The sequence below is a fragment of the Lonchura striata genome, chromosome 35, assembly GCF_046129695.1.
Source record: "Lonchura striata isolate bLonStr1 chromosome 35, bLonStr1.mat, whole genome shotgun sequence".
NCBI lineage: Eukaryota > Metazoa > Chordata > Aves > Passeriformes > Estrildidae > Lonchura > Lonchura striata.
The window spans coordinates 263,643-290,207 of NC_134637.1; the positions used below are offsets into that span (position 1 = coordinate 263,643).

At 52.5% G+C, this 26,565-nt stretch overlaps 1 protein-coding gene across 2 annotated transcripts; it reads left to right on the forward strand.

Annotated features, from left to right (window-relative positions):
* Nucleotides 1-26,360, forward strand: ATP2A1 (ATPase sarcoplasmic/endoplasmic reticulum Ca2+ transporting 1). Of its 2 annotated transcripts, XM_077789563.1 has the most exons (23): nucleotides 1-1,244; nucleotides 2,628-2,645; nucleotides 3,348-3,430; nucleotides 6,217-6,321; nucleotides 8,045-8,183; nucleotides 10,124-10,204; nucleotides 11,059-11,144; nucleotides 12,556-12,853; nucleotides 13,748-13,914; nucleotides 14,478-14,566; nucleotides 15,217-15,319; nucleotides 15,963-16,094; nucleotides 16,750-16,875; nucleotides 17,650-17,868; nucleotides 19,006-19,341; nucleotides 20,175-20,395; nucleotides 20,515-20,717; nucleotides 21,493-21,578; nucleotides 21,674-21,807; nucleotides 22,555-22,672; nucleotides 23,557-23,674; nucleotides 24,505-24,536; nucleotides 26,279-26,360. In XM_077789563.1, exons 1-22 carry the CDS (start codon nucleotides 1,127-1,129, stop codon nucleotides 24,507-24,509), a joined length of 2,985 nt encoding a protein of 994 aa, XP_077645689.1. In that variant the 5' UTR covers nucleotides 1-1,126; the 3' UTR covers nucleotides 24,510-24,536; nucleotides 26,279-26,360. The 2 variants fall into 2 exon arrangements, with proteins under 2 accessions (XP_077645689.1, XP_077645688.1); XM_077789562.1 differs by lacking the exon at nucleotides 24,505-24,536.
* The last annotated feature ends 205 nt before the right edge of the window (nucleotides 26,361-26,565 follow it).

Here is a 26,565-nt window from a genome sequence, read left to right on the forward strand (position 1 = left end):
CCGAAATCTGGGGGGGGGAGGGGGAAAAATTCGCTTTTTTGGGGGATTTTCCCCCTTTTTTTGGGGCTTTTTTATTGAAATTTTTTGGGGTTTTTTTCCCCCTTTTAATTCGATTTTTTTTTGTTTTTTCCCCTTTTAATCCGATTTTCCCCCCTTTTAATTTGATTTTTTTTCCCTTTAAATTCAGGTTTTTCATTTGATTTTTTGGCAGTTTTTTAAAAAAAAAAAATTTACTTCTTAATTTCGCTTTAAATTATTTTAATCATAAATCCACTTAATTAACTTTCTGTAGTCTTAATTTCACCCCTCATTACTCTTTTATTTTAATTTATTTATTTTTTTTCCCCCCTTTAATTTTATTCTTTTCGGGCCTTTTTTTGGCCTGTTTTAGTTTTTTTTTCCTTTTTTTTCCTTATTTTTTGTCCCTTTTTTTTTAATTTTTTCTCCTTTTTTGTTTATTTTTTGTTCCTTTTTTTGATTTTTTTTTCCTTTTTTGTTCTTTGTTTCCCCTTTTTTTTAAATTTATTTTTTCCTTTTATTTTAATTGTTCCCCTTTTATTTATTTTATCCCTATTTCTAAATTTTTTTCCCCTTTTTTTGAGTTTTAATTTCTTTTCCCCCCCTTTTCTTCTCACTTTCCCCCATTTTTTCTCTTTTTTTCCCTTTATTTTGACTTTTAATTTCATTTTTCCCCCCTTTTTTTTTTTTTATTTTCCCCCGTTTTTTCCCCATTTTTCCTCATTGTTTCCCTCTTTTTTTGAGTTTTAATTTCATTTTTTTCTCCTTTTTTTTTTTAATTTTCCCCCGTTTTTTCCCCATTTTTCCTCATTGTTTCCCTCTTTTTTTTGAGTTTTAATTTCATTTTTCCCCCCTTTTTTTTTTTTAATTTTTCCCCCGTTTTTTCCCCATTTTTCCTCATTCTTTCCCTCTTTTTTTGAGTTTTAATTTCATTTTTCCCCTTTTTTTTCTCATTTTTCCCCCGTTTTTCCTCATTTTTCCCCCGTTTTTCCTCATTTTTTCCCCGTTTTTTTCCCCGTTTTTTTTGGTTTTTTTCCCCGTTTTTTCCCCGTTTTTTTCCCCGTTTTTTTTCCCGTTTTTTCCCGTTTTTCGGGAATTTGGGGCCGCCATGGAGAACGCGCACGCGCGCACGGCCGAGGAGTGTTTGGCGTTTTTCGGGGTCACCGAGGGCGTCGGGCTGAGCCCCGAGCAGGTCAAGAGGAGCCTGGAGAAATACGGCCCCAACGGTGAGGGGCTTTGGGGCGAAAAACGGCAATTTGGGGAAAATCGGGGAAAAATTGGCAATTTCGGGGAAAAAAAATGGGATTTTTGGGGAAAAAATTGTGAAAAAATTGGGATTTTTTAGGGGGGGAAATTGGGATTTTTTTGGGAAGAAAATGGGGATTTTGGGGGAAAAAATTGGGAATTTTTGGAGGGAAAATCGGGAGTTTTTGGGGGGAAAATTGGGATTTTTTTGGGGGGAAAATGGGATTTTTTGGGAAATTTTGGGGGGAAAAATGGGAGTTTTTGGGGAAAAAAAAGGGATTTTTGGGGGGGGAAAAAAGGGATTTGGGGGGGGGAATGGGATTTTTTTGGGGGAAAAAATGGGACTTTTTGGGAAATTTTGGGAGGAAAAATTGGGATTTTTTTGGGAAATTTTGGGGATAAAAATGGGATTTTTTGGGGAGAAAAGTGGGATTTTTTAGGGGAAAAATTTGGAATTTGGGGGGGAAATGGGATTTTTTAGGAAAAAATGGGATTTTGGGGGAAAAAAAATTGGAAATTTTAGGGGAAAAATTTGGGATTTTGGGGGGAAAATGGGTTTTTGTGGAAAAATGGGTTTTGGGGGGAAGAAATTGGAATTTTTGGGGGAAAATTGGGAATTCTGGGAAAAGATTTGGGATTTTGGGGGGAAAATGGGATTTTTGGGAGAAAATTGGGATTTTGCGGGGGAAAATTTGGGATTTGTTTGGGGAAAAAAATGGGATTTTTGGGCAAAAATGGGATTTTTTGGTTTTTTTTTGAGTTTTGGGGAATTTTCGGGGGGGGTTGGGATTTTTGGGAATTTTGGGGGGAATTTGGGTGGGTTTTGGTAAAAAAAATCAGGGATTTCAGGGAAATTTTGGTTAAAAAATGGGGAATTTGGGGATTTTGGGGGGGTTTTGGGGAGATTTTGGGAGGTTTTGGGGATTTTGGTAAAAAAATGGGGAATTTGGGGGGATTTTGGGGGAATTTTTTTTATTATTATTTTTGGGGAGATTTGAGGTTTTTTGTGGGTTTTAGTAAAAAAATCTGGGGATTTTGGGAGGATTTGGGGAAATTTGGGGGGTTTTTTGGGGGGATTTTGGTAAAAAAATTGGGGATCTTGGGGATTTTTGGTTTTTTTGGGGGAGATTTGGGGATTTTTGGGAAATTTGGGGGGGATTTTAGTAAAAAAAAATCAGGATTTTGGGGGGATTTTGGTCAAAAATTGGGGAATTGTGGCAATTTTTGGGGGGGGTTTGGGGGATTTTGGCGGTTTGGGGATTTTTTTGGGGAATTTGGGGGGATTTTTGGGGGGTTTTGGTCAAAATTTGGGGGATTTTGGGGGATTTTGGGGGTCCCCTCTGACCTGTTCCCTCTCTCCCCAGAGCTGCCAGCAGAGGAAGGTGAGTGACCCCAAAATTTCCCAAAAATATCCCAAAAATGTCCCCAAATATCCAAAAAATGACCCCAAAATCTCCAGAATTGTCCCCAAAAATTCCCAGCTGGCCCCCAAATATCCCCAACATGTCCCAAAAAGTCCCAAAAACCCAAAAAGTCACGAATTTCCCCCCAAATTTTCCCCAAATCCCCAAAAAAACCCCAAAAGCTCCCAAAAGTGTCTCCAAATGCCCCAAAATCCCCAAATTTCACCCAAAAGCCCCAAAAATGCATTAAAAATTCCAAAATTCTCCAGATTTCCCCACAAAATCCCCAAATTTCTCCCAAAAATCTCCAAATTCCCCCCTTAAAACCCCAAATTTCCCCAAAAATCCCCAAATTTTGCCTAAAATCCTCAAATTCCCCCCCAAAACCCCAAATTTTCTCCAAAAATCCCCAAATTTCCCCAAAATCCCCAAAATTCCCACAAATTCCTCCCAAAATCCCTGAAAATTCCCCAGATTTCCCCCAAAATTCCCAAATTTCCCCCCAGACCCTCAGGATTTTCACTCATTTCCCGCCAATTTCTCCCCAAAATCCCCAAATTTCCCCAAAATTCCCCTAAAATTCCCCCCAAAATCCCCAAATTTTCCCCCCAAATCCCCAAATGTCTCCCCAAAACCCCCGAAATTCCCAAATTTCCCCCAAATTCCCCCGGAATTCCTCAGGTAAATCCATCTGGGAGTTGGTGGTGGAGCAGTTCGAGGATCTCCTGGTGCGGATTCTGCTCCTGGCCGCCTGCATCTCCTTCGTGAGTCCCAAAAACGCCCCAAAACGCCCCAAAAACGCCCCAAAACGCCCCAAAAATCCCCCAAAAATATCCCAAAAATAGCCCAAAAATAGCCCAGAAATCCCCCAAAAATCCCCCAAAAATAGCCCAAAAATCCCTCCAAAATCCCCCCAAAAATCCCCCAAAAATAGCCCAAAAATCCCTCCAAAATCCCCAAAAAAAGGCCAAAAAAATCCCCCAAAAATATCCCAAAAATCCCCCAAAAATCCCCCAAAAATAGCCCAAAAATCCCTCCAAAATCCCCCAAAAAAAGGCCAAAAAAATCCCCCAAAAATAGCCCAAAAATCCCCCAAAAATCCCCCCAAAAAAGGCCAAAAAAATCCCCCAAAAATATCCCAAAAATCCCCAAAAAATATCCCAAAAATCCCCCAAAAATCCCTCCAAAATCCCCCCAAAAATCCCCCAAAAATAGCCCAAAAATCCCTCCAAAATCCCCAAAAAAAGGCCAAAAATATCCCCCAAAAATATCCCCAAAAATCCCCCAAAAATCCCCCCAAAAAAGGCCAAAAAAATCCCCCCAAAAATCTCCCAAAAATCCCCCCAAAAATGGCCCCAAAATATCCCAAAAATGACCCAAAAGTATCCCAAAAATCCCCCCAAAATCCCCCAAAAATAGCCCAAAAATCCCTCCAAAATCCCCCAAAAAAAGGCCAAAAAAATCCCCCAAAAATATCCCAGAAATGGCCCAAAAATATCCCAAAAATCCCCCCAAAATCCCCCAAAAAAAGGCCAAAAAATCCCCCAAAAATAGCCCAAAAATCCCCCAAAAATAGCTCAAAAATCCCTCCAAAATCCCCCAAAAAAGGCAAAAAAAATCCCCCAAAAATATCCAAAAACTCCCCCCAAAATCCCCCCAAAATGGCCCAAAAATATCCCAAAAATGACCCAAAAAATGGCCAAAAAATATCCCAAAAATGGCCCCAAAAAATGGCCAAAAAATATCCCAAAAATGGCCCCAAAAATATCCCCAAAATGGCCCAAAAATATCCCAAAAATGGTCCCAAAAATCCCCCAAAAATATCCCAAAATGGCCTCAAAATCTCCCAAATTTTGGAATTTTGGGGGATTTTTGGATTTTTTTGGGTTTTTTTAATGAATTTTTGTTTGTTTGTTTTGGGAGGTTTTTTTGGGGATTTTCAGGGGGGATTTTTTTTTAATTTTTGGGGATTTTTTTTGAATTTTTGGGGATTTTTTTGGATTTTTTGAGGGATTTTTTGTGTTTTGGTATTTTGGGGATTTTTGGTGATTTTTGGAGGGTTTTTTTGGAAATTGTTTGTTTTGGGAGGTTTTTCAAGGAGGATTTTTTTGGGCATTTTTTAGGATTTTTTTTATTTTTTGGGGGTTGGTTTTTTGGGGGTTTTTTGGTGATTTTTTTGGGATTTTCTCCGATTTTTTGGGATTTTTTTTTAATTCTTTTTTTTTTTTGAGTTTTTCTTTTTTTAGTTTTTTAGGGTTGGTTTTTTATTTAATTTTTGGGGATTTTTTTGATTTTTTGGTGGGGGGGGATTTTGGGTTTTTCCGGGGGGAATTTTTGGAATTTTTTTGTATTTTTGGGGATTTTTTGGACTTTGGGACGTTTTGGTATTTTTGGGGGGATTTTTTGGGTTTTTGGGGATTTTTTGTGATTTTTGGGGGATTTTTGGGGTGTTTTGGTGATTTTTGGGTATTTTTGGGGTGTTTTGGTGATTTTTGGGGTATTTTGGGGGTGTTTTGGTGATTTTTGGGTATTTTTGGGGTGTTTTGGTGATTTTTGGGCTGTTTTAGTGATTTTTGGGTATTTTTGGGGTGTTTTGGTGATTTTTGGGGATTTTGGGGATTTTGTTGATTTTTGGTGTATTTTTGGGTATTTTTGGTGTATTTTTGGGGATTTTTGGGATACTTTGGGTGATTTTGGGCTGTTTTGGTGATTTTTGGTGATTTTTTGGGTATTTTTGGTGATTTTTGGGGTGTTTTGGTGATTTTGGGGGTATTTTGGGGGTATTTTTGGTGATTTTTGGGGATTTTGGTGATTTTGGTGTATTTTTGGGGATTTTTGGGATACTTTGGGTGGTTTTGGGCTGTTTTGGGGATTTTTGGGATACTTTGGGTGATTTTGGGCTGTTTTGGTGATTTTTGGGTATTTTTGGGTATTTTTGGGCTGTTTTGGTGATTTTTGGGTATTTTTGGGCTGTTTTGGTGATTTTTGGTGATTTTTGGTGATTTTTGGGGTATTTTTGGTGATTTTTGGGTATTTTTGGGTGTATTTTTGGGGATTTTTGGGATACTTTGGGTGATTTTGGTATATTTTTGTTGATTTTTGGTGTATTTTTGGGGATTTTTGGGATATTTTGGGTGATTTTGGGCTGTTTTGGGGATTTTTGGGATACTTTGGGTGATTTTGGGCTGTTTTGGTGATTTTTGGTGTATTTTTGGGTATTTTTGGTGTATTTTTGGGGATTTTTGGGGATGTTTTGGGGATTTTTGGGATACTTTGGGTGATTTTGGGCTGTTTTGGTGATTTTTGGGGATTTTGTTGATTTTGGGTGTATTTTTGTTGATTTTGGGTGTATTTTTGGGTATTTTTGGTGTATTTTTGGGGATTTTTGGGATACTTTGGGTGATTTTGGGCTGTTTTGGTGATTTTTGGGGATTTTGTTGATTTTGGGTGTATTTTTGGTGATTTTTGGTGTATTTTTGGGGATTTTTGGGTATTTTTGGTGTATTTTGGGGATTTTTGGGATACTTTGGGTGATTTTGGCTCCGGCCAGGTGCTGGCCTGGTTCGAGGAGGGCGAGGAGACCATCACGGCCTTCGTGGAGCCCTTCGTCATCCTCCTCATCCTCATCGCCAACGCCGTCGTCGGCGTCTGGCAGGTGCGCCCGCGGATCGGCGATTGGGGAAATTTGGGGATTTTGGGGGATTTTAGAGACATTTGGGGGGAATTTGGGGAATTTGGGGGATTTTAGAGAATTTTAGAGACATTTGGGGGGATTTTGGGGATTTTGGGGAATTTTAGAGACATTTGGGGACATTTGGGGGGAATTTGGGGAATTTGGGGGATTTTAGAGAATTTTAGAGACATTTGAGGACATTTGGGGGGATTTTGGGGGGATTTTGAGGGAATTTGGGGGGAATTTGGGGACATTTGGGGGACATTTCTGGGGGGATTTGGGTGAATTTTAAAGAAATTTGGGGACATTTTGGGGGGATTTTGGGGACATTTTAGAGAAATCTGGGGATATTTTGGGGGCATTTGGGGAGGATTTGGGGACATTTTGGGGGCATTTTGGGGGCATTTGGGGACGTTTTAGGGACATTTTTGGGGGGATTTTGGGACATTTTGGGGACATTTGGGGGGATTTGGGGGGATTTTGGGAGGATTTGGGGACACTTTTGGGGGATTTGGGGACATTTTGGGGACATTTTGGGTCATTTTGGGGGGATCTGGGGACGTTTTGGGGGGATCTGGGGGAGCTTCGTTGTTCTCGTGGTGTCCTTTGGTGTCCCCAAGGTCTCTGTGTTGTCTTTTGATGTCTTCACGATGTCCCCAAGGTGTCCCCAAGATGTCCCCAATGTTCCCAAGGTGTCCCCAATGTCCCTGTGGTGTCCCCAATGTCCCAAACCTGTTCCAAGGAGGTCCCCAAGATGTCTCCAAGGTGTCCCCAATGTCCCTGTGGTGTCTCTGTGGTGTCCATGTGGTGTCCCCATGGTGTCCCCAATGTCCCCAAGATGTCCCCAAGGTGTCCATGGTGTCCCCAAGATGTCCATGATGTCCCCAATGTCCCCCCAGGAGCGGAACGCCGAGAACGCCATCGAGGCGCTGAAGGAGCATCCATTGTGTCCCTCACAATGTCCCTGTGGTGTCTCCATGATGTCTGTGATGTCCCCAAGGTGTCCCTGAGGATGTCCCCATGGTGTCCATGATGTCCCCAATGTCCCTGTGACGTCCCTGTGGTGTCTCTGTGGTGTCCCCAATGTCCCAAACCTGTTCCAAGGAGGTCCCCAAGGTGTCCATGATGTCCCCAAGGTGTCCATGATGTCCCCAATGTCCCCAACGTCCCTGTGGTGTCCCCAGGAGCGGAACGCCGAGAACGCCATCGAGGCCATTGTGTCCCTCACAATGTCCCTGTGGTGTCTCTGTGGTGTCCATGTGGTGTCCCCATGGTGTCCCCAGGGTGTCCATGATGTCCCCAATGTCCCCAAGGTGTCCCCAATGTCCCCCCAGGAGCGGAATGCCGAGAACGCCATCGAGGCCATTGTGTCCCTCACAGTGTCCCTGTGGTGTCTCCATGATATCTGTGATGTCCCCAAGGTGTCTATGGTGTCCCCAAGGTGTCCCCGAGGATGTCCCCAATGTCCCCAAGATGTCCATGATGTCCCCAATGTCCCCCCAGGAGTGGAACGCCGAGAACGCCATCGAGGCGCTGAAGGAGCGTCCATTGTGTCCCTCACAGTGTCCCTGTGGTGTCTCTGTGGTGTCCCCATGGTGTCCCCATGGTGTCCCCAATGTCCCAAGGATGTCCCCAAGGTGTCCATGGTGTCCCCAATGTCCCCAAGATGTCCCCAATGTCCCCAACGTCCCTGTGGTGTCCCCAGGAGCGGAACGCCGAGAACGCCATCGAGGCGCTGAAGGAGTACGAGCCCGAGATGGGCAAAGTCTATCGCAGCGACCGCAAGGCCGTGCAGAGGATCAAGGCCCGCGACCTCGTCCCGGGGGACATCGCCGAGGTGGCAGGTGACAGCGGGGTCACCGGGGTCATGGGGACACCCAGGGGACACCGGGGTCACGGGGACACCCAGGGGTCACTGGGACATTGGGGACATTGTGGACATCCAGGGGTTAAAGGGACATTGGGGACATTGAGGTCAGGAGGACGCTGAGGAACATCAGGGTCAAGGTGGACACCAGGGACATTGGGGACATTGGGGATACCGGGGACACTGGGACACCCAGGGGTCACCGGGGTCACAGGGGTCATGGGGACACCCAGGGGTCACTGGGGTCATGGGGTCATTGGGGACACTGGGGACATCCAGGGGTTAAAGGGACATTGAGGTCAGGAGGATGCTGAGGAACATCAGGGTCAAGGTGGACACCAGGGACATTGGGGACATTGGGGATACCAGGGACATTGGGGACACCCAGGGGTCACCGGGGTCACAGGGACATTGGGGACACCCAGGGGTCACTGGGGTCATGGGGTCACCGGGGTCACAGGGGTCACGGGGACATTGGGGACATCCAGGGATTAAAGGGACCTTGGGGACATTGAGGTCAGGAGGACACTGAGGAACATCAGGGTCAAGGTGGACACCAGGGACATTGGGGACCTTGGGGATACCGGGGACACTGGGACACCCAGGGGTCACCGGGGTCATGGGGACACCCAGGGGTCACGGGGACATTGGGGTCATTGGGGACATTGGGGACATCCAGGGGTTAAAGGGACATTGAGGTCAGGAGGACGTTGAGGAACATCAGGGTCAAGGTGGACACCAGGGACATCAGGGACACACAGGGGTCACCGGGGTCATGGGGACATTGGGGACACCCAGGGGTCACAGGGGTCACGGGGGTCATGGGGACACCCAGGGGTCATGGGGTCATTGGGGACATTGGGGACATCCAGGGGCTAAAGGGACATTGGGGACATTGAGGTCAGGAGGACGCTGAGGAACATCAGGGTCAAGGTGGACACCAGGGACATTGGGGACATTGGGGACACCCAGGGGTCACTGGGGTCACAGGGGTCATGGGGACACCCAGGGGTCACTGGGGTCATGGGGACATTGGGGACACTCAGGGGTCACAGGGGTCATGGGGACATTGGGGACACCCAGGGGTCACCGGGGTCACTGGGGTCACAGGGGTCACGGGGGTCATGGGGTCACGGGGACCTTGGGGACCTTGGGGACACCCAGGGGTCACCCAAGGGTCATTGGGGTGACAAAGAACCTTTGACTCCCTCCCAGTTTGTCCCAGTCCCTCCCAGTATAACCCAGTTCCATCCCAGTCCCTCCCAGTCCATCCCAGTTCCATCCCAGTTCCATCCCAGTCCATCCCAGTCCATCCCAGTCCCTCCCAGTCCCTCCCAGTTCCCTCCCAGTTCCCTCCCAGTCCCTCCCAGTTCCCTCCCAGTCCCTCCCAGTTCCCTCCCAGTTCCCTCCCAGTTCCTCCCAGTCCCTCCCAGTCCCTCCCAGTTCCCTCCCAGTCCCTCCCAGTTCCCTCCCAGTTCCCTCCCAGTCCCTCCCAGTCCCTCCCAGTTCCCTCCCAGTCCCTCCCAGTTCCCTCCCAGTTCCTCCCAGTCCATCCCAGTCCATCCCAGTCCCTCCCAGTCCCTCCCAGTCCCTCCCAGTTCCCTCCCAGTCCCTCCCAGTTCCCTCCCAGTCCCCTCCCAGTCCATCCCAGTCCATCCCAGTCCATCCCAGTCCCTCCCAGTCCATCCCAGTCCCTCCCAGTCCATCCCAGTCCCCTCCCAGTTCCTCCCAGTCCCTCCCAGTCCATCCCAGTCCCTCCCAGTCCATCCCAGTCCCCTCCCAGTCCATCCCAGTTCCTCCCAGTCCCTCCCAGTTCCTCCCAGTCCATCCCAGTTTGATCCCAGTTCCCTCCCAGTCCCTCCCAGTCCCTCCCAGTCTGTCCCAGTTTGTCCCAGTTTGACCCCGCTCCGTTCCCAGTTGGGGACAAGGTCCCGGCCGACATCCGCATCATCTCCATCAAATCCACCACGCTGCGCGTCGACCAGTCCATCCTTACTGGTTCGTACTGGTTTGGACTGGTTTGGGCTGGGAGGGGGCTGGGACCGGACTGGGACAAACTGGGACAAACTGGGAGGGAACTGGGGGGGACTGGGACAAACTGGGAGGGACTGGGAGGGACTGGGAGGGGATTAAAGGGTTAAAAACGGGGGAAAACTGAGGTTGAAGGGGATTTTTATACTGGTTTGTACTGGTTTATAATGGTTTATACTGGTTTATAATGGTTTAAACTGGTTTATAGTGGTTTAAACTGGTTTATACTGGTTTATACTGGTTTAAACTGGTCCATACTGGGATTTCAGTGGAAATTGAGGGTGGCTTTGCTGTGTCCCAGACTGGTCCATACTGGTCCATACTGGTTCATAGTGGTTTATACTGGTTTATAATGGTTTATAATGATTTATAATGGTTTAAACTGGTTTATACTGGTTTAAACTGGTTTATACTGGTTTGAACTGGTTTAAACTGGTCCATACTGGGATTTCAGTGGAAATTGAGGGTGGCTTTGCTGTGTCCCAGACTGGTCCATACTGGTCCATAGTGGTTTATACTGGTTTATACTGGTTTATACTGGTTTATAGCAGTTTATAGTGGTTTATGCTGGTTTATACTGGTTTAAACTGGTTTATACCGGTTTGAACTGGTTTGTACTGGTCCATACTGGGATCTCAGTGGAAATTGAGGGTGGCTTTGCTGCGTCCCAGACTGGTTCATACTGGTTTGTACTGCTTTATACTGGTTTATACTGGTTTATAATGGTTTATAATGGTTTATAATGGTTTAAACTGGTTTATACTGGTTTGTACTGGTTTGAACTGGTCCAAACCGGTCTGAACCGGTCTGCGCCGGCGCAGGCGAGTCGGTGTCGGTGATCAAGCACACGGACCCGGTGCCCGACCCCCGCGCCGTCAACCAGGACAAGAAGAACATGCTCTTCTCGGTGGGTGACGTCATCGCTGACGTCATCGCTGACGTCATCAGGGACCCCCGGTGACGTCACCGAAGCCCCCCCCGAAAAACTCCAAAATCCACCCGAAAAAACCCAAAAAAACGCAAAAAACCCCCAAAATAATACACAAAAAAAGCTCCAAAAACTGCCAAAACGCCCACCCAAAAATCGCCAAAATCCCCCAAAAATCCCCAAAATAATCTCCAAAAAAAAATCCCCAAAATCCCCCCAAAAAAGCTCCAAAATCCCCCCCAAAAAAACCCAAAATCACCTCCAAAAAATCCCCAAAATCCCCCCAAAAATGCTCCAAAATCCCCCCCCCAAAAAAACCCAAAATCACCTCAAAAAAATCCCCAAAATCCCCCAAAAAAGCTCCAAAATCCCCCCCAAAAAAACCCAAAATCACCTCAAAAAAATCCCCAAAATCCCCCCAAAAAAGGTCCAAAATCCCCCCCCAAAAAAAACCAAAATCACCTCAAAAAAATCCCCAAAATCCCCCAAAAAAATCTCAAAAAAAATCCCCAAAATCTGCCAAAACGCCCCCCAAAAACACCCAAAAATTGCCAAAATCCCCCCAACATTTTTTCCCCCAACCCCAAATTTTCTCCTCCACCCCCAAAACTTCTCCTCAAAACCCCAAATTTTGTGTCCAAACCCAAAATTTTCTCCTCAAAACCCCAAATTTTCTCCTCAACCCCCCAAAATTTCTCCTCAAACCCCAAATTTTCTCCTCCAACCCCAAATTTTCTCCTCCAACCCCAAAATTTCTCCTCAAATGCCAAAACTTCTCCTCAAAACCCCAAAACTTCTCCAAACCCCAAAACTTCTCCACCAAACCCCAAATTTTCTCCTCCAAACCCCAAAACCTCTTCTCCAAACCCCAAATTTTGTGTCCAACCCCCAATTTTTCTCCTCAAAACTCAAAATTTTCTCCTCAAAACCCCAAAACTTCTCCTCCAACCCCAAAATTTCTCCTCAAACGCCAAAACTTCTCCTCAAACCCCAAATTTTCTCCTCAAACCCCAAATTTTCTCCTCCAAACCCCAAAACTTCTCCTCCAAACCCCAAAACTTCTCCTCCAACCCCAAATTTTCTCCTCAAACCCCAAAACTTCTCCTCCAACCCCAAAATTTCTCCTCAAAACTCCAGATTTTCTCCTCAAACCCCAAAACTTCTCCTCCAACCCCAAATTTTCTCCTCAAAACTCCAAATTTTCTCCTCCAACCCCAAATTTTCTCCTCAAACCCCAAAACTTCTCCTCCAACCCCAAATTTTCTTCTCAAAACTCTAAATTTTCTCCTCCAACCCCAAATTTTCTCCTCCAAACCCCAAAACTTCTCCTCCAAACCCCCAATTTTGTGTCCAACCCCCCCAACCTTCTCCTGCCCGTTCCACCGCGCAGGGCACCAACATCGGGGCGGGCAAGGCCGTGGGCATCGTGGTGGCCACGGGCGTCAACACGGAGATCGGCAAGATCCGCGACGAGATGGCGGCCACCGAGCAGGACAAGACGCCGCTGCAGCAGAAGCTGGACGAGTTCGGCGAGCAGCTCTCCAAGGTCATCTCGCTCATCTGCGTGGCCGTGTGGGCCATCAACATCGGCCACTTCAACGACCCCGTCCACGGCGGCTCCTGGATCCGCGGCGCCATCTACTACTTCAAGATCGCCGTGGCCCTGGCCGTGGCCGCCATCCCTGAAGGTGGGCGGGGGGTGGTGGGGTTCTGGAGATGGTTCGTGGTGGTTTGTGGACCATTCGTGGTCATTTATGAGGTTCTGGAGAACATTTGAGGTCATTTATGGGGTTCTGGAGATGGTTCGTGGTGGTTTGTGGACCATTCATGGTCATTTATGGGGTTCTGGAGATGGTTCGTGATGGTTTGTGGACCATTCATGGTCATTTATGGGGTTCTGGAGAACATTTGAGGTCATTTATGGGGTTCTGGAGATGGTTCGTGGTGGTTTGTGGACCATTCGTGGTCATTTATGGGGTTCTGGAGATGGTTTGTGATGGTTTGTGGACCATTCATGGTCATTCATGGGGTTCTGGAGATGGTTTGTGGTCATTTATGGGGTTCTGGAGATGGTTTGTGGTGGTTTGTGGACTATTCATGGTCATTTATGGGGTTCTGGAGATGGTTCGTGGTGGTTTGTGGATCATTCATGGTCATTTATGGGGTTCTGGAGATGGTTCATGGTGGTTTGTGGATCATTCATGGTCATTTATGGGGTTCTGGAGATGGTTCGTGGTGGTTTGTGGACCATTTGTGGTCACTTATGGGGTTCTGGAGAACATTTGAGGTCATTTACGGGGTTCTGGAGATGGTTTGGGGTCGTTTATGGACCATTTGTGGTCACTTATGGGGTTCTGGAGATGGTTTGGGGTGGTTTGTGGGGTTTTGGAGAACTTTTGTGGTCGTTGGTTGGGTTCTGGAGATGGTTCGGGGTCATTTATGGACCACTTGTGGTCATTTATGGGGTTCTGGAGATGGTTTCTGGTGGTTTATGGACCATCCATGGTCACTTATGGGGTTCTGGAGATGGTTTGGGGTCCTGGTGGCCCCGGTGGCCCCGGTGACCCGGGATGTCCCCCCAGGGCTGCCGGCCGTCATCACCACCTGCCTGGCGCTGGGCACGCGGCGCATGGCCAAGAAGAACGCCATCGTCAGGAGCCTGCCCTCCGTGGAGACCCTGGGCTGCACCTCGGTCATCTGCTCCGACAAGACCGGCACCCTCACCACCAACCAGATGTCCGTCTGCAAGGTGGGACCCCAAAACCCCCAAAATGTCCATGAGAACCCAAAAATGTCCATGGAGAACCCACAATGTCCAGGAGAACCCAAAATGTCCATGAGAACCCAAAATGTCCATGGAGAACCCAAAATTTCTTCTGGAGACCCCAAAAGTTTCTTCTGGAAACCCCAAAAGTTTCTTCTGGAAACCCAAAATTTCTCCAGAAACCTCAAAATGTCCATGGAGAACCCAAAAATGTCCATGGAGAACCCAAAAATGTCCATGGAGAACCCAAAATGTCCATGGAGAACCCACAATGTCCATGAGAACCCAAAATTTCCCTGGAGAACCCAAAAATGTCCATGAGAACCCAAAATTTCTTCTGGAGACCTCAAAAGTTTCTTCTGGAAATCCAAAATTTCTCCAGGAACCTCAAAATGTCCATGGAGAACCCAAAAATGTCCATGGAGAACCCAAAATCTCCATGGAAACCCCAAAGTTCCTCCAGGAGACCCCAAAGTTCCTCCGAGGAACCCCCCAGGAACCTCCTGAGGTGTCCCCAGAGGTGCCCACGGGTCCCCGTTTGTCCCCAGATGTTCATCATGGACAAGGTGGAGGGCGACGTCTGCTCCCTCAACGAGTTCTCCATCACCGGCTCCACCTACGCCCCCGAAGGAGAAGTGTGAGTCCAGGATGTCCCCAGATGTCCCCAAAAGCCACCCCGAGAGCTCCAGACCTCCAAAACCTCCCCAAATGTCCCAAAAACCTTCTCAGAGGTCCTCAAAACCTTCTCAGAGGTCCTCAAACGTTCTCAGATGTTCTCAAAACCTTCTCAGAGGTCCTCAAACCTTCTCAGAGGTCCTCAAACCCTTCTCAGATGTCCTCAAAACCTTCTCAAATGTCCTCAAAACCTTCTCAGAGGTCCTCAAAACCTTCTCAGAGGTCCTCAAAACCTCAAATGTCCTCAAAACCGTCTCAGAGGTCCTCAAACCTTCTCAGAGGTTCTCAAAACCTTCTCAAATGTCCTCAAAACCTTCTCAGAGGTTCTCAAAACCTTCTCAAATGTCCTCAAAACCTTCTCAGAGGTCCTCAAACCTTCTCAGATGTTCTCAAAACCTTCTCAAATGTCCTCAAAACCTTATCGGAGGTCCTCAAAACCTTCTCAGAGGTCCTCAAACCTTCACAAATGTCCTCAAAACCTTCTCAGAAATCCCCAAACCTTCTTGGAGGTCCCAAAAACGTTCTCAGAGGTCCCCAAAAGCTTCTCAGAAGTTCTCAAAAGCTTCTCAGAGGTTCTCCAAGACCTTCTCAAATGTCCCCTGGTGTCCCCAGGCTGAAGCAGGAGCGGCCGGTCAAGGCGGGACAGTTCGATGGCCTGGTGGAGTTGGCCACCATCTGCGCCCTCTGCAACGACTCCTCGCTGGACTACAACGAGGTGACAGCGGTGGCCACCACCGGGGCCACCACCGGGGCCACCACCGGGGCCACCATGGGGGTCACCATGGGGGTCACCAGGGTCACCTGGGCCACCATGGGGGTCACCTGGGCCACCATGGGGGTCACCACCTGGGCCACCATCAGGGTCATCACCTGGGTCACCATCTGGGCCACCATGGGGCCACCATCGGGGTCTCCATGGGGGTCACCACTGGGGTCATCTGGGTCATCTGGGCCACCTCCAGGTGTCCTCAACCCCCTGGGGTTGTCCCTTCCTGTCCCACCTGGACCACCATGTGGACCACCAGGGCCACCACCTGGGTCACCACCAGGGCCACCTGTCCCACCAGGGCCACCACCAGGGCCACCTGTCCCACCAGGGCCACCACCAGGGCCACCACTTGGACCACCAGGGCCACCACCTGGGCCACCATCAGGGTCACCATGGGGGCCACCACCGGGGTCATCACCTGTCCCACCTGGGCCACTACCAGGGCCACCACCAGGACCACCTGGACCACTGAAGTCACCATGGGTCCACCAGGGCCACCATGGGGGTCATCTGGGTCACCATGGGGCCACCACCAGTGTCACCACCAGGACCACCAGGTGTCCCCGCGCTGAGTGTCCCTGTCCTTCAGGCCAAGGGTGTCTACGAGAAGGTCGGCGAGGCCACCGAGACGGCGCTGACCTGCCTGGTGGAGAAGATGAACGTCTTCAACACCGACGTCAGGAACCTGTCCAAGGTGGAGCGCGCCAACGCCTGCAACGCCGTGAGTGTCACCTGGGCCACCGGGGCCACCAGGGCCACCAGGGACACCTTCTGGGCCACCTGTCCCACCTGGAGAAGCTCCCGTTGTCACCTTCTCCACGGTTCCTCTGCTTCTCCCCATCTTCTGGTGTCCTCCAGCCTGTCCAGGGTGGAGCAGGACAGTGACAGGAGTGTCCCCAGGGCCACCAGGGTCACCAGGGCCACCAAGGCCACCTGGAGAACCTCCCGTTGTCACCTTCTCCATGGTTGTCCCCATGGTCTCCACATCTTGGTGGCCTCGTGTCCCACCACGGGTCCAGAACCTGTCCAAGGCCACCTTGGTCACCTCCTGTCCCACCTGTCCCACCTGGAGAACCCGTGTCACCTCCTGTCCCACCTGGGCCACCTGTCCCACGTTGGTCACCTTCTGGGCCACCTTCTGGGCCACCTGGAGAACCCGTGTCACCTTCTGGCCACCTTGGTCACCTCCTGTCCCACCTGTCCCACCTGGAGAACCCGTGTCACCTCCTGTCCCACCAGTCCCACCTGTCCCACCTTGGTCACCTTCTGGCCACCTGTCCCACCTGGAGAACCTGTGTCACCTCCTGTCCCACCTTGGTCACCTCCTGTCCCTGGTGTCACCTCCTGTCCCACCTTGGTCACCTCCCGTCCCTCAGGTGATCAAGCAGCTGATGAAGAAGGAGTTCACGCTGGAGTTCTCCAGGGACAGGAAGTCCATGTCGGTCTTCTGCTCGCCGGCCAAGGCCTCGCGCGCCGCCGTGGGCAACAAGATGTTCGTCAAGGTGGGGTCACCTGGAGGTCACCTGGGTCCCACCACCCCAAACCTTCTTCAGCCTTGGTCCCACCACCCCAAACCTTCTCCAAGCTCCATCCCACCATCTCCAATCTCCATCCCACCACCCCAAACCTTGGTCCCACCATCCCAAACCTTCTCCAACCTTGGTTCCACCACCCCAAACCTTCTCCAACCTCTGTCTCACCACCCCAAACCTCGGTCCCATCACCCCAAACCTTCTACAACCTCCATCCCACCACCCCAAACCTTCTCCAACTTTGGTCCCACCACCCCAAACCTTCTACAACCTCCATCCCACCACCCCAAACCTCGGTCTCATCACCCTAAACCTTCTCCAAGCTCCATCCCACCACCCCAGCCTTGGTCCCATCACCGCAAACCTTCTACAACCTCCATCCCACCACCCCAAACCTTCTCCAGCCTTGGTCCCACCACCCCAACCTTGGTCCCATCACCCCAAACCTTCTACAACCTCCATCCCACCACCCCAAACCTCGGTCCCATCACCCTAAACCTTCTCCAAGCTCCATCCCACCACCCCAAACCTTCTCCAAGCTCCATCCCACCACCCCAACCTTGGTCCCATCACCCCAAACCTTCTCCAAGCTCCATCCCACCACCCCAACCTTGGTCCCATCACCCCAAACCTTCTCCAACCTCCATCCCACCATCTCCAAGCTCCATCCCACCTTCTCCAAGCTCCATCCCACCATCTCCAAGCTCCATCCCACCAGCCCACCGCCGCCGTGTCCCACCCCAGGGTGCCCCCGAGGGCGTCATCGACCGCTGCAGCTACGTCCGGGTGGGCACCGCGCGGGTGCCGCTGACGCCGGCGGTCAAGGAGAAGATCCAGGCCGTGATCCGGGAGTGGGGCACGGGCAGGGACACCCTGCGCTGCCTGGCCCTGGCCACCCGCGACGCGCCGCCCAAGAAGGAGGACATGGTCCTCGAGGACTCCTCCAAGTTCGCCGAGTACGAGGTGGGCGGCCCCGAGGGGTCCCTGGGCGCTGGGACCTCCAAATGGGTGGTGGGACCTCAAAATGGGTGGTGGGACCTCACATTGGGTGGTGGGACCTGAAATTGGGTGGTGGGACCTCATTTTTGGGTGGTGGGACCTCAAATTGGGTGGTGGGACCTCACATTGGGTGGTGGGACCTCAAAATGGGTGGTGGGACCTCACATTGGGTGGTGGGACCTGAAATTGGGTGGTGGGACCTCATTTTTGGGTGGTGGGACCTCAAATTGGGTGGTGGGACCTCACATTGGGTGGTGGGACCTCAAACTGGGTGGTGGGACTTTAAATTGGGTGGTGGGACCTGAAATTGGGTGGTGGGACCTCATTTTTGGGTGGTGGGACCTCACATTGGGTGGTGGGACCTCAAATTGGGTGGTGGGACCTCAAAATGGGTGGTGGGACCTCAAAATGGGTGGTGGGATATCAAAATGGGTGGTGGGACCTCATTTTTGGGTGGTGGGACCTCACATTGGGTGGTGGGACCTCAAACTGGGTGGTGGGACCTCAAATTGGGTGGTGGGACCTCAAACTGGGTGGTGGGATCTCGTTTTTGGGTGGTGGGATCTTGGTTTGAGTGGTGGGATTGAGTTTTTGGGGAGTTCTTGGGTCCTTTTGAGCTTCTTGGCTCTGTGGGAGCACCTGGAACCTTCTCTGGGCTTTTCAGGAGGTCTCCGTGACCTCCAAACCCCATTTTTGGTGGTTCCTGCTCCTTGGTGTCCTCCAAAACTTCACTTTTGGAGGTTCTTGGTCCACCATGACCTCCAAACTCCATTTTTGGAAGTTTCTGGTCCTTGATGTCCTCCAAACCCTATTTTTGATGGTTCCTGCTCCTTGATCTTCTCCCAATCCCATTTTTGGAGGTTCCTCTTCCCTGATGTCCTCCAAAACTTCACTTGTGGAGGTCCCTGCTCCTTGATGTCCTCCAAACCCCATTTTTGGAGGTTCCTGCTCCTTGATGTCCTCCAAAATTCCACTTTTGGTGGTTCCTGGCCCTTGATGTCCTCCCAACCCCATTTTTGGATCTTCCCGCTCCTTGATCTTCTCCCAACCCCACTTCCGGATCTCCCACCACCTCCAACCCCACGCGGTGACCTTCTCCAGACCGACCTGACCTTCGTGGGCTGCGTGGGCATGCTGGACCCGCCGCGCAAGGAGGTGATGGGCTCCATCCGGCTGTGCCGCGACGCCGGCATCCGCGTCATCATGATCACCGGCGACAACAAGGGCACGGCCATCGCCATCTGCCGCCGCATCGGCATCTTCGGCGAGGACGAGGAGGTCTCCGGCCGCGCCTACACCGGCCGCGAGTTCGACGACCTGCCGCTGGCCGAGCAGCGCGAGGCCTGCCGCCGCGCCTGCTGCTTCGCCCGCGTCGAGCCCACCCACAAGTCCAAGATCGTGGAGTATCTGCAGTCCTTCGACGAGATCACCGCCATGGTGAGCGGGAGACGTGGTTATGGAGGTCCACCATGGGGTTTGGGGGGGTTTGGGGGGGGGTTATGGAGGTTTACCATGGGTTTATGGGGGTTTGGGGGTGAAAGGTGTTGATGGACGTGGTTATGGAGGTCCACCAGGGGGGTTGGAGGGGTTTGGTATTGGAAGTTGTTGATGGACGTGGTTATGGAGGTCCACCAGGGGGGTTGGGGGGGTTTGGATGGGGTTATGGAGGTCCACCATGGATTTATGGGGGTTTGGGATCAAAAGTTCTTAGTGGATGTGGTTATGGAGGTCCACCATGGGGTTTGGAGGGGTTTTGGAGGGGTTTTGGGGGGTGTTTTGGAGGTTTACGATGGGTTCATGGGGGTTTGGTATTGGAAGGTCATGGTGGACGTGGTTATGGAGGTCAACCATGGGGTTTGGGAGGGGTTATGGAGGTTTACCATGGGTTTATGGGGGTTTGGGGGTGAAAGGTGTTGATGGACGTGGTTATGGATGTCCACCATGGGGTTTGGGGGGGTTTGGGGGGGGTTATGGAGGTCCACCATGGATTTATGGAGGTTTGGTATTGGAAGTTCTTGGTGGATTGGTTTTTGAGGTCCACCATGGGTTTTTGGGGCTTTGTGGTCCAAAGTTCTTGGTGGATATGGTTATGGGGGTCTACCATGGCTTTATGGAGGTTTGGTATTGGAAGTTCATGGTGCACATGGTTATGGAGTCCCACCACCAACCCCACCTCCTTTTGAGGTTCCACCAAGAACCTTTGATGTAGTTACGGGGTCCCACCACCCGCCCAACCCCACCCCACCTCCTTTCTCCCGCCTCCGGCGCAGACGGGCGACGGCGTCAACGACGCGCCGGCGCTGAAGAAGGCCGAGATCGGCATCGCCATGGGCTCGGGCACGGCCGTGGCCAAGACGGCCTCGGAGATGGTCCTGGCCGACGACAACTTCTCCACCATCGTGGCGGCCGTGGAGGAGGGCCGGGCCATCTACAACAACATGAAGCAGTTCATCCGCTACCTCATCTCCTCCAACGTGGGCGAGGTCGTCTGGTGAGGAGCCCGGCACCGCTTTGGACCCCTTCCCACCACGTTGGACCAGTTTGGGCTGGTTCCCACCGGTTTGTCCCAGTTGGTCCCAGTTTGACCCGGTCCCTGCCGCCCCCTCCCAGCATCTTCCTGACGGCGGCGCTGGGGCTGCCCGAGGCGCTGATCCCGGTGCAGCTGCTCTGGGTGAACCTGGTCACGGACGGGCTCCCGGCCACCGCCCTGGGCTTCAACCCGCCCGACCTGGACATCATGGACAAGCCCCCGCGCAGCCCCAAGGAGCCGCTCATCTCCGGCTGGCTCTTCTTCCGCTACCTGGCCATCGGAGGTGAGCGCCCGCCCGGCCACCGCGGGCACCTCCTGGTCACTCTGGGGTCGCTTGGGTGAGGAGAGGTCTGGAGGTGAGGTGGAGACTCCATAAAAATGTCCGGGAACACAAAAAAAACAGATTGAGGAGGTTAGGGGGGAAGGTTCCTTGAGGAACCACCTGGAGAACCCAAAGAAACCACCAGGAGACCCTGAAAATCTTCTGAGAACCCTAAAAACCGAACTGGAGACTCCTTAAAAACATCTGGGAACACAAAAAAATCAGATTGAGGAGGTTAGGGGGGAAGGTTCCTCGAGGAACCACCTGGAGAACCCAAAGAAACCACCTGGAGGCTCCATAAAACATCTGAGAACCCTAAAAAACCAACTGGAGGCTCCATAAAAATGTCTGGGAACACAAAAAAATCAGATTGAGGAGTCTCAGGGGGAAGGTTCCTTGAGGAACCACCTGGAGAACCCCAAAAACATCTGGGAACACAAAAAAATCAGATTGAGGAGTCTCAGGGGGAAGGTTCCTTGAGGAACCACCTGGAGAACCCAAAAAAAGCCACCAGGAGACCCTAAAAAACCACCTGGAAAAGCCCAAAAAATCACATTGAGACCCCCATGGTAGAAGGTTCCTTGAGGAACTTTGTGAGGAACACCTCGAGAACCTCACAGGATCTTCTTGAGAACCTCATAAAACCACCTGGAGACCCCCAAAAACCACCTGGAGACCCTCAAGGTGGCCCCTTGGAGGTCCCCAGGTGTCCCCAAGCCCCCGTTTGTCCCCCCAGGCTACGTCGGGGCCGCCACGGTGGGAGCGGCCGCCTGGTGGTTCCTCTTCGCTGAGGACGGACCCAACGTCAGCTACCACCAGCTGGTGAGTCCCCGAGCGTCCCCAGGTGTCCCTGAGTGTCCCCAGGTGTCCCCAGATGTCCCCGAGGTGACCTCGAGGTGACCATGGTGTCCCCCCAGACCCACTTCATGCAGTGCTCCGAGCACAACGTGGACTTCGAGGGGCTGGACTGCGACATCTTCGAGTCGCCGGTGCCGATGACGATGGCGCTGTCGGTGCTGGTCACCATCGAGATGTGCAACGCCCTCAACAGGTGAGGGACGCGGTCAGCGTGGTCATCTTCAGCGTGGTCATCTTCAGCGTGGTCACCATGGTCATCGTCACCTCTGTCATTGTCATTGTCATTGTGGTCATGGTCATTGTGGTCATTGTGGTCATTGTGGTCATTGTGGTCGTGGTCATCATGGTCACCATCGAGATGTGCAACGCCCTCAACAGGTGAGGGACGCGGTCAGCGTGGTCGTCTTCATCGTGGTCACCATGGCCATCTTCATGGTGGTCACCATGGTCACCTTCATCGTGGTCATCGTCACCTCTGTCATTGTCATTGTTGTGGTCATGGTTGTGGTCATGGTCATCGTGGTGACCATCGAGATGTGCAACGCCCTCAACAGGTGAGGAGCGTGGTCAGCATGGTCAGCTTAATGGTGGTCATCTTCACGGTGGTCATCTTCATGGTGGTCATGTTCATGGTGGTCATTGTCACCTCTGTCATTGTCATTGTCATTGTTGTGGTCATGGTCGTTGTGGTCATTGTGGTCATTGTGGTCATCGTGGTCATCAACGTCCCCGATGTCCCCATGGCCACCCCGATGTCCCCATGGCCACCTCAATGTCCTCGCTGTCCCCAACCTCTCCAAGAATCCCACCCCAGATGCCACCATGGGTGAACATCTGGCTGATGGGCCCTGTCCACCCCTGATGTCCGCATGGTGACCTCGATGTCCCCATGGCCACCTCAATGTCCCCATGGTGACCTCGTTGTCCCCCCTGTCCCCAGCCTGTCGGAGAACCAGTCGCTGGCCCGGATGCCACCATGGGTGAACATCTGGCTGATGGGCTCCATCTGCCTCTCCATGTCCCTGCACTTCGTCATCCTCTACATCGACCCCCTGCCCGTAAGGGGACACGGGGACACCGGGGTGGTGGCCTTGGGGACCTTGCGGTGGTGGCCTTGGAGACACCGGGGTGGTGGCCTTGGGGACCTTGGGGACCTTGGGGTGGTGGTCATGTGGACACCGGGGTGGTGGCCTTGGGGACCTTGGGGACCTTGGGGTGGTGGTCATGGGGACCTTGGGGTGGTGGTCATGGGGACATTGGGGACCTTGGGGTGGTGGCCTTGGGGACCTTGGGGACATTGGGGTGATGGCCTTGGGGACCTTGGGGTGGTGGTCATGGGGACATTGGGGTGGTGGCCTTGGGGACCTTGGGGACCTTGGGGTGGTGGTCATGTGGACACCGGGGTGGTGGCCTTGGGGACCTTGGGGTGGTGGTCATGGGGACATTGGGGTGGTGGCCTTGGGGACCTTGCGGTGGTGGCCTTGGGGACCTTGGGGACCTTGGGGTGGTGGTCATGGGGACCTTGGGGTGGTGGTCATGGGGACATTGGGGTGGTGGCCTTGGGGACCTTGGGGTGGTGGCCCTGAGGACATTGGGGTGGTGGCCTTGGGGACATTGTGGGGGTGGTCATAGGGACCTTGGGGAGGTGGTCATCAAGGTGTGGTCATTGGGTGGTGGCCTTGGGGACCTTGGGGTGGTGGCCACCAAGATGGCGACCTTTGACCTTGAGTGACTCTGCTGCCCACGGGGTCACTCTGGTGGCCACGGGTGGGTTCTGGTGGCCACGAGGTTTCTCTGGTGACCACGGGTGGGCTCTGGTGGCCATGAGGTTTCTCTGGTGGCCATGGGTGGGCTCTGGTGGCCATGAGGTTTCTCTGGTGGCCCCGGTGGTGGCCCCGGTGGCCCGGGAGGAGGTCCCAGCCGTGTCGCCCGGTGTCCCCAGATGATCTTCAAGCTGACGCCGCTGACGCTGACCCATTGGCTGATGGTCATCAAGATCTCCTTCCCGGTCATCCTGCTGGACGAGGCCCTCAAGTTCATCGCCAGGAACTACCTGGAGGGTGAGGAGGTGGCCCGGCCACCGCGGGCTGTCCCCGTGTCCCCTCCTGACCCCCTCGGGGTCTCCTCCACCCTTCGTGGTCACCTCCGTCGTGGCCAGGTGACCTTGGCCATCTTCTCCATCTCCTGGTCACCTCCATGGTCAATTCCATGGTCCAAGGTCACCTCCACCCAATCCCTGTCCCCTTGACCATCATCTCCTGGTCACCTCCATGGTCACCTCCTGGTCCATGGCCACCTCCATGGTCACCTCCTTGTCCCCTTGACCATCATCTCCTGGTCACCTCCATGGTCACCACCATGGCCACCTCCTGGTCCATGGCCACCTCCATGGTCACCTCCTTGTCCCCTTGACCATCATCTCCATGGTCACCTCCTGGTCCATGGTCACCTCCTGGGTCATGGTCACCTCCCCATCCCCTTGACCATCTCCTGGTCACCTCCATGGTCACCTCCATGGTCTGTGGTCACGTCCATCCCCTTGACCATCTCCTGGTCACCTCCATGGTCACCTCCATGGTCTGTGGTCACGTCCATCCCCTCTGTGTCCCCTTGATCATCTCCAGGTGACCGTGACCATCTCCTGGTCACCTCCATGGCCACCTCCATGCTCCATGGTCACCTCCTGGTCCATGGTCACCTCCATGGTCACTTCCCCATCCCTTTGACCATCTCCTGGTCACCTCCATGGTCACTCCTGGTCCATGGTCACTCCGTGGTCACTCTGTGGTCACTCCTGGTCACTCCTGGTCCCCTCGTTGTCCCCTCGTTGTCCCCCCGTCCCCGCTGTCCCCTCCCCCTCTCATCTCCATCTCCATCTTCTCGTCCCCAGCGTGACCCGGCCGGGCCCGGCACCGCCCGCAGGTACCCAGGGACACCGGGGGTCATTGTCCCCATTGTCACCTCGGTGTCACCTCGGTGTCCCCATTGTCACCATTGTCACCTCAGTGTCAGTGTCACCTTGGTGTCCCCATTGTCACCATTGTCCCCATTGTCACCTCAGTGTCACCTCAGTGTCCCCATTGTCACCATTGTCACCTCAGTGTCAGTGTCACCTTGGTGTCACCATTGTCACCTCTGTGGCACCTCCATTGTCCCCATTGTCACCTCGGTGTCACCTCGGTGTCATTGTCAGCTTGGTGTCACCTCAATGTCATTGTCCCCATTGTCACCTCAGTGTCCCCATTGTCCCCATTGTCACCTCAGTGTCATTGTCCCCATTGTCACCACGGTGTCATTGTCACCTCAGTGTCACCTCGGTGTCACCATTGTCCCCATTGTCACCATTGTCACCTTGGTGTCACCTCCATTGTCACCTCAGTGTCCTGTCAGTGTCACCTTGGTGTCATTGTCCCCATTGTCACCATTGTCACCTTGGTGTCACCATTGTGTCACCTCGGTGTCACCATTGTCCCCATTGTCACCTTGAAGTCACCTCCATTGTCACCTCGGGGTCCTCTCAGTGTCACCTCGGTGTCATTGTCCCCATTGTCACCTCGGTGTCATTGTCCCCTTTGTCACCATTGTCACCTTGGTGTCACCATTGTGTCACCTCAGTGTCACCATTGTCACCTCAGTGTCACCTCAGTGTCACCTCGGTCTCGTTGTCATCTCAGTGTCACCTGCATTGTCACCTCGGTGTCATTGTCCCCATTGTCACCTCGGGGTCACCTCGGGGTCACCTCATTGTCCCCATTGTCACCTCGGTGTCACCTCCCTGTGACGTCACCGCCACCCCCATGACGTCATTGTTCCCCCCGGTGACGTCACTGCCCCATGACGTCATTGTCCCCTTTTGACGCCATTGTTCCCCGATGACATCACTGTCACCTCCCTGTGACGTCACCGCCACCCCCATGACGTCATCGTTCCCCCACAATGTCATTGTCCCCTATGACGTCATTGACCCACCTTATGACGTCATTGTCCCCATGACGTCATTGTCCCCTATGATGTCATCATCCCCTATGATGTCATTGTCCCACCCTTTATGACGTCATTGTCCCCATGACATAACTATTTCCCACCTATGACGTCATTGTTCTCACTATGACGTCACTGCCACCCCTATGACGTCATTGCTCCCCCTATGACGTCACTGTCCCCCACGTGACATCATTGCCACATGACATCATTGTTCCCCAATGACGTCATTGCTCCCTGTATGACGTCATTGCCCCGTGACGTCATTGCTCCCCTTATGACGTCATTGCTCCCCTTATGACGTCATTGTCCCCGTGATGTCATTGCTCCCCTTATGACGTCATTGTCTCCCCTTTATGACGTCATTGTCCCTATGACAAAATTGTCCCCCCATGACGTCATTGTCCCCCATTATGACGTCATTGTCCCCCCATTATGACGTCATTGTCCCCGTGACGTCATTGTCCCCATGACATCATTGTCCCCCCATTATGACGTCATTGTCTCCCCATTATGACGTCATTGCTCCCCCCCCCCCCCGTGTCCCCTCCCCCCCTTTCTCCACCGGGGGGGGGATGGGGGATGGGGGTGGGCAGGTCAAACCCCTCCCCCTCGATGACGTCACAACGATGACGTCATCGCCCCGCCGATGACGTCACCGCCGCGTCCCCTCCCCCCCGCAGCGGAGGAGCCCGGCCGGAAGCAGCGCCGGAAGTGACGCCCCGGGGACCCCCAGGAGGATTTCGGGGACCCCCGACCCCCCCCAGGACCCCAAACCCGGGGAGGGGGCGGGGCCGAGGTTGGCCCCTCCCCCACCCCACCCCTCCCCCACCCCCAAATTCCCCCCCCCCCACCCCGGGGGGGTTTTGGGGTCGCCCCCTGCAGTGGGGCCCCCCCCCCAAAAAAAACCCCACCCCCCAAAATTTGGGGAGGGGGCGTGGCCAAAGTTGGCCCCTCCCCCACCCCGCCC